Source organism: Myotis nattereri, assembly GCF_964212035.1.
Source record: "Myotis nattereri genome assembly, chromosome: 1".
NCBI lineage: Eukaryota > Metazoa > Chordata > Mammalia > Chiroptera > Vespertilionidae > Myotis > Myotis nattereri.
The window spans coordinates 205,603,658-205,621,127 of record NC_138075.1 but is presented as its reverse complement, the minus strand read 5'-3'; the positions used below and the strand labels follow the sequence as shown (position 1 = coordinate 205,621,127).

At 44.5% G+C, this 17,470-nt stretch overlaps 1 protein-coding gene across 1 annotated transcript; it reads left to right on the top strand.

Annotated features, from left to right (window-relative positions):
- Positions 1 to 3,505: 3,505 nt before the first annotated feature.
- On the top strand, positions 3,506 to 15,470 carry UCHL1 (ubiquitin C-terminal hydrolase L1). Its single transcript, XM_081086774.1, has 9 exons — positions 3,506 to 3,594; positions 3,711 to 3,722; positions 4,151 to 4,279; positions 7,158 to 7,308; positions 9,624 to 9,709; positions 9,790 to 9,837; positions 11,058 to 11,124; positions 12,005 to 12,063; positions 15,037 to 15,470. Exons 1-9 carry the CDS (start codon positions 3,562 to 3,564, stop codon positions 15,121 to 15,123), a joined length of 672 nt encoding a protein of 223 aa, XP_080942900.1. The 5' UTR covers positions 3,506 to 3,561; the 3' UTR covers positions 15,124 to 15,470.
- The last annotated feature ends 2,000 nt before the right edge of the window (positions 15,471 to 17,470 follow it).

The window sequence follows — 17,470 nt, the reverse complement described above, 5'->3', positions numbered from 1 at the left end:
AGGTCTGCTTCCTGTTTACCCTAAATTTTTAATTGATTTAAAAAAATGTTTTTCCTTCTGTTTCTTATGTGTTCATTTTAAATGATTAAAATCAAAATGTTTGTGACTTTTCACTTGATATTTTTTCATATTCGTATTATATAACCCATTTTATTACATTACTATCCTATATAATAAAGAGGTACTATGCAAATTGACCATCATGCCCTCATAAGATGGCTGCCTACGACCAGGCTGGCAGGGGGGTTAGTGAGGGATGATCAAATGAATGAACAAGCAGGCTGCGTGGGGTGACCAGGCCAACAGAGGGCTTAGTGAGGGATGACCAAACTACTGAACAGCAGGCTGCATGGGGTGACCAGGCTGGTGGGAGGGCTGTGTGGGGCGGCAAGGCCAGCGGGGGGTTGGGGGGGGCAATTGGGGGCAACCAGGCCAGCAGGGGGGGGCAGTTGGGGGTGACCAGGCTGGCAAGGAGGGCAGTTAGGGGCAACTAGGCCAGCAGCGGGAGGCAGTTGGGGTGACCAGGCTGGCAGGGGGGGCCAGTAAGTGGTGACCAGGCCGGTGGGGGGGGCAGTTAAGAGTGACCAGACTGGCAGGGAGGGGGCAGTTGGGGGCGACCTGGCTGGCAGTGGGGGCGGGGGGGGGGGTAGTTAGGGATCATCAGGCCAGCATGCAGAGGCAGTTAGGGGCGACCAGGCAGGCAGGCAGGTGAGCGATTAGGAGTCAGCGGTCCAGGATTGTGAGAGGGATGTCCGACTGCCGGTTTAGGCCTGATCAACCGGCAGTCGGACATTCCCCGAGGGGTCTCGGGTTGGAGAGGGTGCAGGCTGGGCTGATGGGACCCACCCTCGTGCATGAATTTCATGCACCAGGCCTCTAGTGTTATATATAAAGTAATAAAACATTATTTTTATAGCATAGAATCAAGAAAAAAGTGAATATGGAGGTTAATTGTTCTATGATAATTGACATGCAGAGCTTCACACATATCTGTACTGAATTTTTAACAGCTTTATTGAGATATTCACCTAAAGATTTTTAGTATAATCATAGAAGTGTACAACCATCATCAAAAATCTCTATTAAATTTCATCACTTTATTTTAAACTCAGTTTTCTAAATCTCATAATTTGGATTGCTTATTCTCACTTTAATGCGTGCACACTCTCTCTGCTGTAATGAAACTGAGTGATACAGAGTGAAAACCATAGCCAGGTGGCTGCAGGTTGAGATTAATCTGTTCAGTAGAATAATTTAAATAAGCTATAAAACCACCTTAACTATAATATCAATTGACACCAACCCAGGCATCATGAAGAATGCAGTGAGAAGTGTTTTGCTTGTCTATCGAGCTAGTAACCCCTAAAGAAAAGGAGGCAAGTGCTGGCGGACACAACTTGTTCTAAATGCAACCATTCTGGGTTTTTTTTGTTGTTTTTTTTAATAGTTCACAAATGATGAGTCCTAAAATTTGGCTAATGACTGATATAAAATCTGGCCTGTGGTTTCAGCAATGCATTCCCCCTGACTTTTTAAAGATCAGTATGAGGTTTGTTCATGTCCAGTCTCTGGCATTGCCTTATAAGCAGGGGGGTGATTTAATTGCTTTATTCATTGCTCTGATATTTCCTGGCACATAGTAGGCACTCAATTTAAATGTTTGTTGAGTGGATGCCTTTAACAGGGATTTCTCATAGTTGTTTGCATGACCACTTTTTCTATTTATTTTGTCCACCTTTCCATCAGCCCTTATCTTAAATGTCACTCACTTTAGGAAGCCTTCCTGATCCCCTGCACGAGCTGGGATCCTGAGCTCTACTCTCCCCAACACCACTCTTATTATTGATACAATCTCCATGAGGGGAGTTTCCATGTTTATTTACTGTGTCCACCTTTATATCCCCAATTCCATGCTCAGTGCCCATCACGCAGTAGGTGCTTAATCAGTATGTGCTGAATAAATGAAGTAAATTGGGATGCAATTTGTCTCTGTTGGAAGGTAAGAACTCATTCAACATAGCCAGGTGTTCTTGTACTTCCCTATTCACCTGTCTTGACTTTCAAGCTATTGTCTTTTTCCCCCTTAAAAACAACTTTATGGAGGCATAATTTACATATCATAAAATCCATTCATTAAATTCTTGGTATTATTTTGTTTTTTCCTAAAGATAATTTTTCTGATGGATAAAATGAGGACCAGATAGAAGTGGAATGTAGTGAAACCTTGGGTGGAGAATGTGCTCCTAGAGCCCAATTTACTAGGGTTTACTTCTGTCTCGCTTTTCCATTGTGATCATCAGCAAACAACCTCCTCATGCCTTGGGTTCTGATCTGCAAAACTGCCCTATTAAGAGTTTCGTCATTGGACACTCTAAGGACTAAATGAAATGGCAAGCAAAAGATCTGATGCACAATTCAGATTCCCTCCTTCTCTGTCATCTATTTATTAACCTTGGATCCCCCCTAAACAGGAGGTCTGCTCTTTCACCATCATCGTTATTTTGTTCTAAGCACATTTTTTAAAAATACCCAACCTTCTTATTTCCGTGGTATTTCTGCAAATCCTACCTCATGCTGAGGTTTAGCTTTCCTGGCACAATTCTTACAGGTTTTTCCTCCCTCTTTTTATTTAACCTCCGGCATATGCTTTTCCTCTCCATCTTTTTAACAGGCTGGTAGGAAAAACAAACACCACCTGAGATCATTAGAGAACAGGGGTCTCTTTAGTTGCCATTCCCCTTCTTATGCACTGTATTTTATTTTGAACTCAGAATTTTATTTTTCAAAGCCTCCGTTCTTTTACAAATATTTTTCTTTTTACACCCTTTTGCCTGGAAATCATATCTGTTTTTTCCCCTGGATCTGGTTCCTCAAGTCTCTCCCCTCCTGCTTCTCTGTGTGCTGCTGTGTTACCCTCACATCCCCCAGGTTGCTACAGCTTGCACATGACCAAACCATTCCTCCCGGGGAGTAACATGACATCAGCATTCCTAATGCCATATCGGTTCTATTCCAGACTATGCTTTATTCTAGGCAGTCAATTAAAGGACGAAATTCGCTACTGGTCTGATTTAACATGGAGGATAAATTGGCTAAGGTCAAATGCCAACTGCTGCGAGATGTGGGAAACATATCTATATTCATATTAAATATGTACCTGTTGAACTTGAGCTTTTTCTCAACGCTTCAGGAGCCCTGAGATTTCAGGTAACTGAAATGGTACAAAGGACGAGTTTCCAGAAACTTCGCAAAAATTAGGACCGTTCCATCCACTCCGGGAGCGCCCACCCACAAACCCATCCCCACCGCCGCCGGATTATCTCACCAGCGAGTGAGACTGCAAGGTTTGGGGGCCCGGCCGAACCACTCCGCCCTGCGCAGAGGGGGGGTTCGCGTCCGTTTTGCTGAGACCGGCCGTTTCCCCCTCGTTGGTCTTGCCCCGACCCCCCTGCGCAGGCACCCACAGTGCGTCAGGCCGGCGCTTTATAGCGGCGGCCTGGGCGGCTCCGCTCGCTGTTTTTCCTCTTCTCCGGTGACGGGCCTCACCTGCGGTCGGCGAAGATGCAGCTCAAACCCATGGAGATCAACCCCGAGGTGAGCGGCAGGTGCACCGTGGCCCCGGGAGCGCTCGTCTGGGGGTCAGCCCGCGCCAGGCAGCCGGATCGCTGGCTGGTTTCATTGTTGTGTTTTTCTTTGCATTTGCCTTTCAGATGCTGAACAAAGTGAGTGGCGTCTCGCGTGGCCTCTGCCCCTCCCCCACCAGGAGAGCCGAGCCGAGGCGGCGGAGGAAGGCGCCCACCTGCTCCGGCGGTTTCGCAGTGACTTAGCGGCGCCCTGGGTGCTCCCGAGGAGCCGGGCTGGGCGCGGTCGGGACGCTCTCCTTCGGCCCCTGCATCGGGGGCGGGGTGGGGTGCAGGTGGAGGAGGAGGCTGCCCCCTCCCGCGAGCGCCCGGCCGAGCTCCCGAGGGCGTGGCTGGGGCCGCGGGACTCGGGTGCCCGGGCTTCGCAGGAGCCACGTGTGGGCCGCGCTTTGTGCTGTGTCATCGCCCTGGCGGGGTCGGGGGCCGGGCGGAGACTCGTCCCAGGCTCGGATGGGAGCGCCGAGGGTGCCTGCCTCCCCGAACCTGGCCGCCTTGTCTCCTCTCCGTAGGTGCTGGCCCGGCTGGGGGTCGCGGGCCAGTGGCGCTTTGTGGACGTGCTGGGGCTGGAGGAGGACGCGCTGAGCTCGGTGCCGGCGCCCGCCTGCGCGCTGCTGCTGCTGTTCCCGCTCACCGCCCAGGTAGGGCGTGGGGCCCGCGGTGCGCGCCTCGCCTCTCCCAAACCAGAAGGCGGCTTTGAGGATAGCATAGACTCCAGGCTCCTCTTCCCACCTGTCCCGAGCGCCCACACCTGGCAAAACTGCCCTCGCCCTGGGGGGATGGGTGGAGGGAGGAGCCCACACCCTTGGTGCCTACTCTTTGGGGCTCCTATTGCAATAGAGCTTATTGCTCGTCTTCACCCATCCACCATTGCCTCACATTGGGAAGAGAAGTAATTTCAAATTATTATCCCTCTGGGAAGTAATTCATCCTACTCATAAGTCCTTTGAACCTAGGCTTTTCTGAACCTTCTATGCCAAGGCCTGGCTGGTTGTTTCCCTTTAAAAGGCTGTCACCTTGCTAGTAAATGGAGGGGGATGGGCTTGCCCAAAGCATATGAAAACAATAGGTTCTTTAATTCTCCACTTCCACTGCCTGTGTCCCCGTGGTCTCCCGGAATTCTCCCCACTCTTCCACCTTCTACAGCATGCACACTTGGGTTTTAGCCTCACCAGTGTGCTTTTGAAAAAAAGCGTAATCACTTGTATATGGTTCCTGTATGGGAACTTCCTTCCACCTCTCTTAATCCTCTTTCCTCTCTGACCTTGTGGTTAAATGAAATAGGTGGGCATTAGAGCAGTCTTGGAAATACCTTTTCATTTCCCTTTAGATGGTCTTCTTCCTACAAGTGTGCATGGATATATGTACCTCAAAGACTGAGCATCAGATATAAAAAAGGTAGCTGGGTTAATGGTTGTCTTGCGATGTATGGAATTCCACTAATCTGCATGGTATTGTCTATCTCCTATTGCTGTCACTTGACCCCTGATTTGGGAGTGGTTGAACATTTCCTGTAACAAAACTTGAGGCATTCGCATTTGGGGCATCATTCCAAACACGGAGTGAGTTCAAGCACCAGAAGCATCCTCTGCATTAATTAAGTCCTATGGGAAATTCCAGGTGTTCCTCCTATAAATGGGTTAAACACCGGTATTAAAACTGTTAGGATAATCCCAGGGACATGTTTTTTTATTGCCAGCGCTTTTACTTAGGTAAAAACAGAACTGCCAAAAAATTGCACGTCAAATTCACGTCTCTGTTGGCCAAATGAAATGCAACCTCCTGTCTTATTTGAGTCCCTCACAGCTTTCTTGCTAGAGGAACCATGATGACTCGGAGGTTTTGAGCAGCTCTCACACGCCAGGCCTCTGGGAGGCAGTGGCGCAGCATGTTTGTCTTTCAAAGGCCCACCGATCTCCTTTTGCCGGATCAAGTGGTTCTTGTTAGAGCACACTGTGATTAGAACATTTTATGTTTGAAAGAGCTCAAAAATGAGGGTTTTTTTTTTTTTTTTTTTTTTTAGCTCCAGTTCAGTCGGTCAGATTTACTGAGCACCTGTTCTGAAATACAAAACACCTACTGGGCTAAACACGAAAGCAAATGCAAAGAAAAGTTGAGGTTCTGTAGCTTGACGTTCAAACACGGTTAATTTAAAAAGCATTTAATGTTGCCTAAGAGAATATTATTAAATCCTAAATGGACCACTCTAAAATATTAATGTTAAGTGATGATGAATATTTCAATGTGTATCCACGCAAGAGCTCAACCAACCAACCCTAAAGGATGGTGCTCTCCCATTTTAAAATGTTTAATTAACCTAGAAAAGTGAAAAGCCTTAATAGTCAATGAGTAAGTCAATTTAAGGATTTAGTAGATCCATGATGCTAGAACTTCCTACTAGTTGGAGTTAAGTTGATTTTGTGGGGCAACAGATCATATTCCTCTGAGGGTGCCACGGATAAGGCCTGAACTTCAGTTTCATGTACAGTAAGGGAAGGCTACTAGAATTGGAAATATTTTGTCTGAATTACACTGGTTATGGGGAGCAGTGCTTCTGTAGCATCAGCACTCTGCTTTTACCTGAGAAGTCATACCTGTAAGGCCTTTAAAACGTGTCAGTGAAAGGTTCAGACAAGCCCACTGAGTGACTGTACAAAGAGCTAATGGATGCTTTGGGAAAAACTAGTCTCATTGATTTACTGATCTGTACCCTCTTCCTCACCTCCCATTGCTCATCTGTCCACAAACTGTATAGCTGGCAAGGAGAAACAAGTGTCACATCTTCCTTTTGTAGGATGAGGAGGAGTTTCTGTGCAATCACAGCCAGCAACCTAAGCCAGTTGTTTTTCCTTCATAAAAAAAAGGGGGGGGGGGGGAGAGGGAGTCATAAAATTCTTTAAATTGTGCCTTTAAGTTAAGGCTTGTTTTGCTTTTAAAGAGAGGTATACGTGGATAGAACAGAAGTAGAATGTTAAAGAATAGTTGGCTATAAACTGGCTGCTACTCTTGGCTGTTACATTAACCAAAGCTTGATTGGGATGCCCATGTGAAATATAGTCATTGTTGGTGTTAAAGGAAGAAAACTCTTTGGCTCTTTACATTTCTATTTAATATAATGAACTTGTCTGTTTTTTAACTTCATGACATCATCCATTTCCAGCTAAAAGGCTGCAGTGGTGTCTAGACAAGCCTTGGGCAATGTCCAAGGCCATTACTGCACTGCAGCATCAGGGTGGAGTCTCAGAACCTCTCAGAACAGGGGCTGGTGTGGGCGTGAGGGACAGGCAGGCCATTACCTTGGCGCCAAGAGTCAGCAAACTTTCTTAAAAGGCCTAAGAGTAAATCTTTCAGGCTTGAGGGCCATTTGGTCTCTGCCGTTGGCCTTGGCTGGCATGTAGCACCAAGGCTCCTGGTCACACATCCTATTTGTGTTTCCATTTAGGTGGTAGAACTTACTGAGCTACCATCTGTTCTTTGCGTTTTCATTTTGAGATATTAGCATGTTTTTTACACTTACAGCATGAGAACTTCAGGAAAAAACAGATTGAAGAACTTAAGGGACAAGAAGTCAGCCCTAAAGTGTACTTCATGAAGCAGACCATTGGGAACTCCTGTGGCACCATTGGACTTATACATGCAGTGGCCAATAACCAAGACAAACTGGAATTTGGTAAGTGTGAATGTTGAGGCCAGTCATCCGCTAGTTGACCTCTAGTTAACCGTCAGTCTTCACTCCAGAATCCCCAATGGTCTATTCAGCAAACACATTGCCTTCAACATTTTGAAACCTACTTATCCAGATATAATCTGTGGGTGAATTCTTGTTTCTCTCTTTCAAGGGAAGGAAACTCATTTTCTAAGAAGCATAGTTTGGCTTCTTCCACCTGGAGAAGGAAAAGGGAGTGATTCAGTTGTTGTTTTTAAAATATATTTTTATTGACTTTTTACAGAGAGGAAGGGAGAGGGATAGAGAGTTAGAAACATCAATGGGAGAGAAACATCGATCAGCTGCCTCTTGCACACTCCCTACTGGGGATGTGCCCGCAACCAAGGTACATATCCTTGACCGGAATCGAACCTGGGACCTTTCAGTCCGCAGGCCGACGCTCTATCCACTGAACCAAACCAGCTCGGGCAGTGACTCAGTTTTGTACTGTTGCTCTGCGTATGCTCTTCATTTGTTCAAAGCTTGGATGAGTGTCAGGTGAAGGATAAAGAACACTTGAGGGCCAATTGTTACTGTAATTCCCCTGTGTTTACGTCTCAGTGATTCTGGAGTAGTAGAGATGTTAAGCCCTGAAACATTAACAGTTAGGACCTGTCTTTAATGGTACCGTGTTTCATAAGCAACAGGAGAGAACCAAAACAGCTTAGAGCAGCGGTCACCAGCCAGTGGACCACTGGTGTCCGTGAGGTCTGAAAGGTTGGCGGCCGCTGGCTTAGAGCAGCTGGGTGACGGTTCCTGCAGAGAGGCACAGCAGCAGGCCGCACCTTTGAAAGGATTCAGCTGTGAACAAAGTCAGGTCAGGGGCTTTAGCCCACCTTCCACGGATGCTGTGGAGGATGTAGAAGAAATGAGTGGGGCTCAGCCCTAAAGCTTGTCTGAGGCACAATTTAGTAGCACTAGAATATGTTAAAATACAAGGTTATTATGTCTGCTTTAGGCCAAGAGTCAGCAAACTTTCTTAAAAGGCCTGAGAGTAAATCTTCTAAGCTTGAGGGCCCTATGGTCTCTGCCCTTGTTGCGCAAAAATCAGCCATCGATATGAGGTGAACCAATGGATGTGGCTGTGTTCCACCAGAACTTTATTTACAAAAATAGATAGCAATCTGATTTCGACAACAGGTGGGTGGTTAAGAACGGAATAATTTCAACTAATAGTCCACACTGTTGCTTAGAGCAGGTCAAATACTTCTTTTTCAAGGAAAGTGTGGTCAAGACTATAATACTGATAACTTTTGCAGTTAAAAATAAAATTAAAAAATCACCTGCCTGGCCGTAAACATCCAGATCTTCTAGAAGTTGCTTTTACAAATATTAACTTGATTGAGCTGTATTAGACAGTTGCAGCTTGATCCTTTCTACTTCTGCAGCGGGTCTCACTTTATTTTGACTGCTGTGTTCTTGAGATTAGCAAACACCGTAATTTTTTGTAACCGTGGTCATGATGGTGTTAAAGGCTTAATCTGAATCACAGCCCTCCTCGTAAAGGTAAGAGGATTTCTATCACTTCCAAATTTTGAATAGTACCAATTTAATATGTTTACTTTTTTAAAGTTTAGAGCTGAAAGTTCAAGTTGAGGTCTTTTTGAAATTTGAAGTTTTTCTTGATCTGGCTGGGTAGTCAGTGTCTCCTAGACTTAGCCACTCTGAGCACCGACGAAACACTTAGGTTAGTCATCAGTTGTCGGCTCCCTCTAGGCCGGACTATTTGGCTTTTTACATTTCTATTTAAGACCCTTAGGTTAATGACTATCCTGGATTACGTATTCCTTATCTTGCATTTTCTACCCTGGAAGAAAAATCTTGGTTGAGAACTGGTTTATTAGATTAGATTGTTATTGTTACATCATGTATGCAGTTCACATTAATTGTGCATTGCCAGGGGCTGTAGATACGGCAGTAGATAAGACAGTTTCATTTTATGGCACTAAAAAGCTCACAGATATGTATTACCAATGGGTAAGTGCTGTAACAAAGTGATAAGAGATTGGCAGATAATATGAGATGGGAAGTGAAGGGAGTTGGGGAGCAGAGGAAAGCTTGGCACATGAGGAATGGAGAGTTCTCAGGCCGAATGCAGTGACGGGGGCGTGGTGGGCAAGAGTCTGGGGCAGACGGTACAGCCCATCCACATCCTTAGAGGCCACAGTGAAAACTCAGGTCGCTAAACATGACTGGCTGCAATAGCTTAAATCACCAATAAATGTGCACCCATTTGCATTATTTTATCTATACTAATATTTGTATTCTTTCTTTTAAAGAGGATGGGTCAGTCCTGAAACAGTTTCTTTCTGAAACGGAGAAGTTGTCCCCTGAAGACAGAGCAAAATGCTTTGAAAAGAATGAGGTAGGAAGAGAACTTCCAGAGCATCACTTTTTCAGTAACGCTGGAAGGTTTTGTGCTAAGGGTTCTCTCTTTGTCGGCAGGCCATTCAGACAGCCCATGACGCTGTGGCCCAGGAAGGCCAGTGCCGGGTAAGTGCAAATACAAGCCAGAGCCAGGCTGCCCAGGTGCCACCTGTGTTTTCCCTAAAATATGTGTAGTGACCTCTTACTGGGACACAGCAAATGTTGTTTTCCACCCAAGGCCAGTTAACACCGAAAAATCCTACTGGCACCATGCTTTGACCAGACCTGCTTATAAGAAATGGCTCTCAGAAATCTAATTGGCGGTTGGCATTTCCTTGAGTAAATGCAGGCTGATAGTATTTCGTTTACATCCGAATGAGTAACACCCAACCTAGTAATTGAGCACTTCAGATATTATTCTCACAGACGGTTGGATATAGTAAGATCCACAAACAAGGACTGACAATTTCCAGAAGGCTCATGTACCATTAATCTGCACAGTGCCTTCTAGTCAAATGTTAAATAGGTTTAAGGCAGCTACACTGCCTCTGTGATGAGAGTTTGCTGTGGCACTTTCTCGTCTTTATCTTGGATGAGATACTTATCCCATAAGCCTTAATTTTCTCTTCAGTAAAAATCCAGTCAGTTCTGAGAGCTACAGTCTATCTACTTTACTGCGCTTAGATTAGAGCCCAATATTTAGGAAATACATAAATGTTACCTATAATAACTTTAAAAATACACAAGCAAGCCTGGCCTCTGTGGCTCAGTGTTTGAGCGTTGACCTATGAACCAGGAGGTCAGGGCTTGATTCCTGGTCAGGGCACATGCCTGGGTTGCGGGCTCGATTCTCAGTAGGGGAGTGCAGGAGGCAGTTGATCAGTGATTCTCTCTCATCATTAATGTTTCTATCTCTCCCTCTCCCTTCCTCCCTGAAATCAATAAAAAACATTAAAATTAGAAAAAAAATATATACATACATACACAAGCAGATGGTTCAAGCGTATTATATTCATTACATATTACATTTTTTAAGTCTTTTTTTAATCCTCACCCGAGGATATTTTCCCATTTATTTTTAGAGAGAGGGAAAGACAGAGAAATATCAATGTGAGAGAAACACATCGATTGGTTGCCTCCTGTATGAGCCCCAAACAGGGCCAAGTAGAGCCTGCAACCAAGGTTTGTGCCCTTGACTGGAATCGAACCTGGGACCCTTCAGTCCTCAGGCCGATGCTCTATCCACTGGCCCAAATCGCCTAGGGCTACATTATATTTATTTTTAAGAAATTATGTTCTGCTTTATAAAATACTCATTTGCAAAAAAATTTCTTGGCTCTTTTCAGGTAGATGACAAAGTGAACTTTCATTTTATTCTGTTTAACAACGTGGATGGCCACCTCTATGAACTTGGTACGTTTCACTCCATTTTTGGAATTTAATGCAGTTTCATTCTTTCATACTTATTTCCTTTTACAGTATTGACATGTAACTTTAGAGCACTTTAGTATATCATTGTTTATGAAGCCAAGAACAACGGTATTCTCATGGGGGAACTTAACCCTTTGTGCTGCCCAGTCCTTCCCTTTGGGCAACTCACCTGCCAAATGATGGCTTTAGTCAGACCAGTAAGGAGACCAGTCCAGCACCAGTGGAGGCGAGAGTTCAATTTTTTTCTTCTCACTTTTCTGCTGCAGCACTGTCAGCATAGGATCTCTGTCATCATTCTTTTCAGACAGGGAATACTTTGGGGAAAAGATAAACGCCTAAATATGACCTTGTTAGTGTAAATGGATTTGTACATGTTGGGGTAATGTCTGCTCACTGGTATATGGCAACAAGAAAGATTATCCATCTGGTAAAAGTTGTCCTCTTTGTATGAATGGAGAAAGCTGTGTGGCCTCAAGTCCAGACACTGCCTCTGAATAGATAGCTCATCGGCAGTCATTGAGGGGCACATCTCAAGGGGCCCTGCCTGCCTCCACCTTCCTGCACCTTAGAGCTTGAACCTGCCTTTTGCTCTGAGGTCCTTCCCAGGGGATGGGGCATAAGTCCTTCAGCTAGGGTGGCTGGATTGGGCTATGATCTTGTTACTTTTGGTGAGAATTGCCTGGGATGGATTATCTACGAGCACTTGAACCTCATTGCCGGCATGGTGCTTTATAACTAGGCTTCCTTTGTGGGAGTGGCAATGGTATTTGGAAGAATCTAAAACCTCCCTTTAGGCTGGACAAGCACAGTAGCCAGAAAATGTGCATAGAAAATTGACACACGCCTGGCTTCTTCGTTGTAGATGGGCGAATGCCTTTTCCGGTGAACCACGGCACCAGTGCAGAGGACTCGCTGCTGCAGGTGAGCTTTGGAATCCATCCCCAGTGAGGCCCACGTCTCTTTAGCCAACTGTCTGTTCTAAAGTGCCAACACTTTTTCAATACAACCAGCAGCAATCACTTGAGTTAATAGCATTCTTTGGGGCTTAGAGATCATTTTAGTAATCCTCCCTACCTTATTGTACAGCAAGTGGTTTTAACCAGGATCCTTCAGAGCAGCCCCGACTAATCTGTGTCGTGTGCCGTCTCTAACCCACAGTGAGAAGTAGCCTGAAAGCCAGGGCTCTGCCTCTTTGTGGGATTAAGGTGACCATTGTCCTCTTGTCAGATTACATCATAGCTAACGACTCGTGGAACAGCAACCTGAGCCTTTCCTCATCCGTCCCGGGCTGCTGGATTTGGGTCAGTTTTGTAGGTAGTGTATTATGGATTCTGGTTAGGCAGTTAATTTCAGGAGCATTTTCTTCCCACTTGGTCCGCTGTTAATAGGATGAGAGAAGTAGATTCAAAACATGCCTGACAAGAACTTTAAGATCCAGGATCACAGTGTAACCATCCCCGAACAAGTGACCGCAGAAACCTCTTAGTTCTGGACCAGAGTTGGGAGGCTACTCCAGGCCTCTTCACCCTGAAAACGAGTCTCCACAGTTGAATCAGTTTGCTGTTGTAAGGGAAATTATTTAATTGTGATTAAATAAAAATGCTACTGCATTTCTATTACGACTGCATTTGTAATACAGCTAGGTTTTTTTTGTTGTTGTTTTTTTAGCACTTGCTGTGTGCAGACTGGGGGTTGACAAACTTTTTCAGACAGAAGATGTTTTAGCTTTGGGTGGCATATGGCCCATTGCATATATTCAATTCTGCTGTTTCAGCTCCAGAGCAGCCCATAGACAATGGATAAATGAATGTGTGTGGCTATTGCACTGAAACTTGAGTCACAAAAACAGGCAGCAGGCTGGATTTGGTGCCCAGGCTGCAGTTTGCTGACCCCTGACCTAGGTGCTCTTCTAACTGACTTAGAGCTTTTATGGAATCCTTCTAAGGAGACTGGGAGGCAGGTATTAATTTTCCACATTTTACAGATGAAGAAATGGAGGTGCAGAGGTTAAGTGATGCCCAAGGTCAATGACTTACATGGCAGAGCCATGGCTCCAATCTTTACAGTCTGTCTCTAGAGTCTGTACTAGTCACTGTACAATACTGCCTTTCTAAGCAATAGACCTGTCTTTGGAACATCATGGACCTGACATCTTGGAGGTGCTAGTGGGCCAAATGAAGCCACTCTAGGAGGGAGGGTCACTTGCTCCAGTTTGATGATATTCACACCTGAGATCAATGGGAGCTAATCTTGCATTTACAGGGGTATGAGAATAGTAATAGAATGAGAACTAGACCTAGAGAAGCAGGATTGGGGAGATTTGCATGAGAGAGTCAGCATTTACTTACGGGAGAGAGTAAGAACAGAGGCACGATTTCTGCTCATGACCCACTTGGGGGAAATCTCCAAATAAAGCTCTGAGGTCCATTCTGACTCATAGCTAACACTATCCTAATACCATGAAATGCACCCCCTCATGAGATACCTATGACTGTTATGTGAGTAGAATTTATGGGGTGGGGGGTAAGGTAAAACCTTATTGTTCAAAAAAAAAACACCCAGTTCTAATTAGAATATCATTTAAAAGTAAATGAATGTAAACTAGCATCTTAATTAGTGAAAATTCTTGAGTGAGGTTGGTTATATATGATTAAAGATGCTTTAGGATTTCCAAACGTCACACAAAATTTACTTAAGCTGGTGAGAAAATACATAAACTTAACCCAAGCATTCTAAACTTCAATGACTTAGGTCCCAACTCATTGTATATATTGGAGAGAATTGTTTATTCTCCCTTTAGAGGCCCACACTTAATATTAGTTAACACTGTAGTAATACTTCTGCGATATTGCGGGTTTGGTTTTCCTCTATGATAAAGAAAATACAGTGTCCCAATAAAGCAGCTTGCAATCTTTTTGCTGGTGGAGGGTCTTGTCTTCAGTTTAGAAGTAACACATCACTTGTCTATACCTGGAATACCCAGTATGGAAACTTTTGAAGATAACAGTTAAACAAAAAAACAACAAAAAACAAATCTGGAGCCATGACCAATGTGACTCAGCTGGGTATCGTCCTGTGCACCCAAAGTTTGCCAGTTCAGTTCCCGGTCAGGGCACATGCCTTGTGGGCTCAATCCCCCATAGGTGATGTGCAAGAGGCAGCTGATGGGTCTTCCACTCTCACATCGAGAGTGCTCAGTAAAGCAAAATGGAATAATCAATTTTCTGTTGTCAGTCTTTGTGATCTAGGTCTTAGAATTAGTAACACATCACATGTTTATGCCTGGAACACCAGGTTTGTAAACTTTAAAGGCTCTTTTGTATAATGTTTACTTGGAAGAAATTTGTCTTTACTCTGGGAATTTCAGAATTAGAACTTTTATGTTTTGTTGTCAAAACCAGGCACAAAGTGGGAGAAAAAGGGCATTTGGTGGGAGTAACAAAGGGGTCCAAGCTTCTGAAATCAGATCTGTGGTGCAAGTCTTTCCTGTCACCTGATTTTTTTCTCTTGTCTCAAGCCCTGGGTTTTTTATTTTTGTTTTATAATATATTTTTATTGATTTCAGAGAGGAAGGGAGAGGGAGAGAGAGATTGAGACATAAATGAGAGAGAATCATTGATCGGCTGCCTCCTGCACGCCCCACACTGGGGATCGAGCCTGCAACCTGGGCGTGGTGCCCTGACTGGAATTGAACTGTGACCTCCTGATTCATAGGTTGACGCTCAACCACTGAGCCACGCCAGGCCGGCAAGCCTGGGTTTTTCAGTTTAATGGGAAGTTTACAGTTGGCCATGGTGAACTTTGAGCATTTATAGGCCTTCCTGGTACTTTCCTTTTGAAAGGTTCATTTTGAGCTGTTGCTATTTGTGCGTTAATGAGATTCCTCCTTTTCAGGATGCCGCCAAGGTCTGCAGAGAATTCACTGAGCGTGAGCAAGGGGAAGTCCGCTTTTCTGCCGTGGCCCTCTGCAAGTCCACCTAAAGCCCTGTGGGAAGGAACTAGCTCTTCTCCCCTCTTCCCTTCACTATCGAAATACATCCCTACCAATGTAGTCTTAAAATGCTTGTGTTGTAGATGACAGCTGTTCTCCTTTGGTTCTGTAGCTGTACTCCCTCTTGATCACATCCAAGCGCTAGCAGAGTTCAGCTGTCGATTGAGCAGTTTGATGTAAGCTTCAGATGGCGAAGCATTTCCCCTATTATATGTCTTGTTCCTCAATATCTAATGCTTTAAATGGCTACTTTGGTTTGTGTCTGTAAAGGCCTTGGATGTGGTTTCAATTGTTTGTCCTTATAAGGAATAAAACTTTTCTGCTGAAAAAGAGAGAAGCCTCGCCTGGTTTTTATTCTCTTTTGCCTTCCCCTCATTATATCTGAAATTACTTGCATAGTAATAGTAGAGGTATATATCTTCCATATAAATAACTCATACAGTGTAGGTAAGAAAGTTATAAAAATACTAGAGGTTAGGGTCCCTAGGCCTGGCCAGCAATCAGGGCCGATCGGGGCCTTCCAGCTGCCAGCAGGGGCCTTCCTTCGTTCTGCATCGCCCCCTGGTGGTCAGCACACGTCATAGCGAGCAAGCGAACTCCCAAGGGGACACTTTGCATATTAGCCTTTTATGTATATAGACTAGAGGCTGGTGCACGAAATTCGTGCAGCAGGGGTGGGGGGGGGGGCGGGCGGGGTTCCCTCAGCCCGGCCTGCAACGACACCAGCGTTCTGCACCCCGGCTGTCCTCTGGCCAGAGGCCCATCCACCCTCCCTCCCTCTGCGGGCCAGAGTACACGGACACCTGAGGGCCGCTCCTCCCCAGCAGGGCTGACAGGATCAGTCATTGCAGCAGCAGGGCCGAGGGGACTGGGTGCCGCCATCTTTGTGACTGAGTGACGGTTAATTTGCATATTGCCCTTTTATTAGATAGAATATATAGATTGCTGATTTAGTGTCACTAGATGTTTTTTCTACACATTTATATTACTGTGTGTACTTGCAGACTTTGAAATATTAAAATATTTTAGATTTCCAGAAAAATTAAGATATTACAGTTCCTGTATACCAGCGGTTCTCAACCTGTGGGTTGCGACCCCTTTGGTGGTCGAACAACCCTTTCACAGGGGTCGCCTAAGACCATCCTGCATATCAGATATTTACCTTACAATTCATAACAGCAGCAACATTACAGTTATGAAGTACCAACAAAAATAATTTTATGGTTGGGTCACAACGTGAGGAATTGTATTTAAAGGGTCAGAAGGTTGAGAACCACTGCTGTATACCCTTCATCCATTTTCCCCTTTGTTATCTTACATTAATGTGATACATTTGTGATAATTAGAAGTATGTAATTATAATGGAAAAATATTGATCATCTTACTAATGACCAGTAAAGCCCTTAGCTTATTCAGATTTTCTTAGTTTTTACAAAAGACTCTTTTTTCATGTCTCATTAGACTCCCTGTGGCTGATAATTTCTCAGCCTTTCCATGCTTTTTTAAAAAAATCTTTATTCAGATTATTACAGTTCTTTTTTCCCCCCCATAGCGCCCCTCCACCTGGTTCCCACCCCATCCTCTGCCCTTAACCCCCCATTAACTGTCCTCATCCATAGATGTACGATTTTTGTTCAGTCTCTTCCCGCACCCCCACACCCCTTCCCCCCAAGAATTGTCAGTCCACTCCCTTTCTATGCCCCTGATTCTATTATATTCACCAGTTTATTCTGTTCATTAGATTTTTTATTCACTTGATTTTTAGATTCACATGTTGATATGTATTTGTTGTTCATAATTTTTATCTTTACCTTTTTATTCTTCCTCTTCTTAAAGAATACCTTTCAGCATTTCATATAATACTGGCTTGGTGGTGATGAACTCCTTTAGCTTTTTCTTATCTGTGAAGCTCTTTATCTGACCTTCAATTCTGAATGTTAGCTTTGCTGGATAAAGTAATCTTGGTTGTAGGTTCTTGCTATGCATCACTTTGAATATTTCTTGCCACTCCCTTCTGGCCTGCATGGTTTCTGTTGATAAATCAGCTGACAATCATATGGGTACTCCCTTGTAGGTAACTAACTGTTTTTCTCTTGCTGCTTTTAATATTCTGTCTTTGTCTTTTGTTCTTGGCATTTTAATTATGATGTGTCTTGGTGTGGTCCTCTTTGGATTCCTTTTGTTTGGGGTTCTCTGTGCTTCCTGGACTTGTAAGTCTATTTCTTTGACCAGGTAGGGGAAGTTTTCTGTCATTATTTCTTCAAATAGATTTTCAATATCTTGCTCTCTTCTCTTCTTCTGGCACCCCTATAATTCTGATGTTGGTACGCTTGAAGC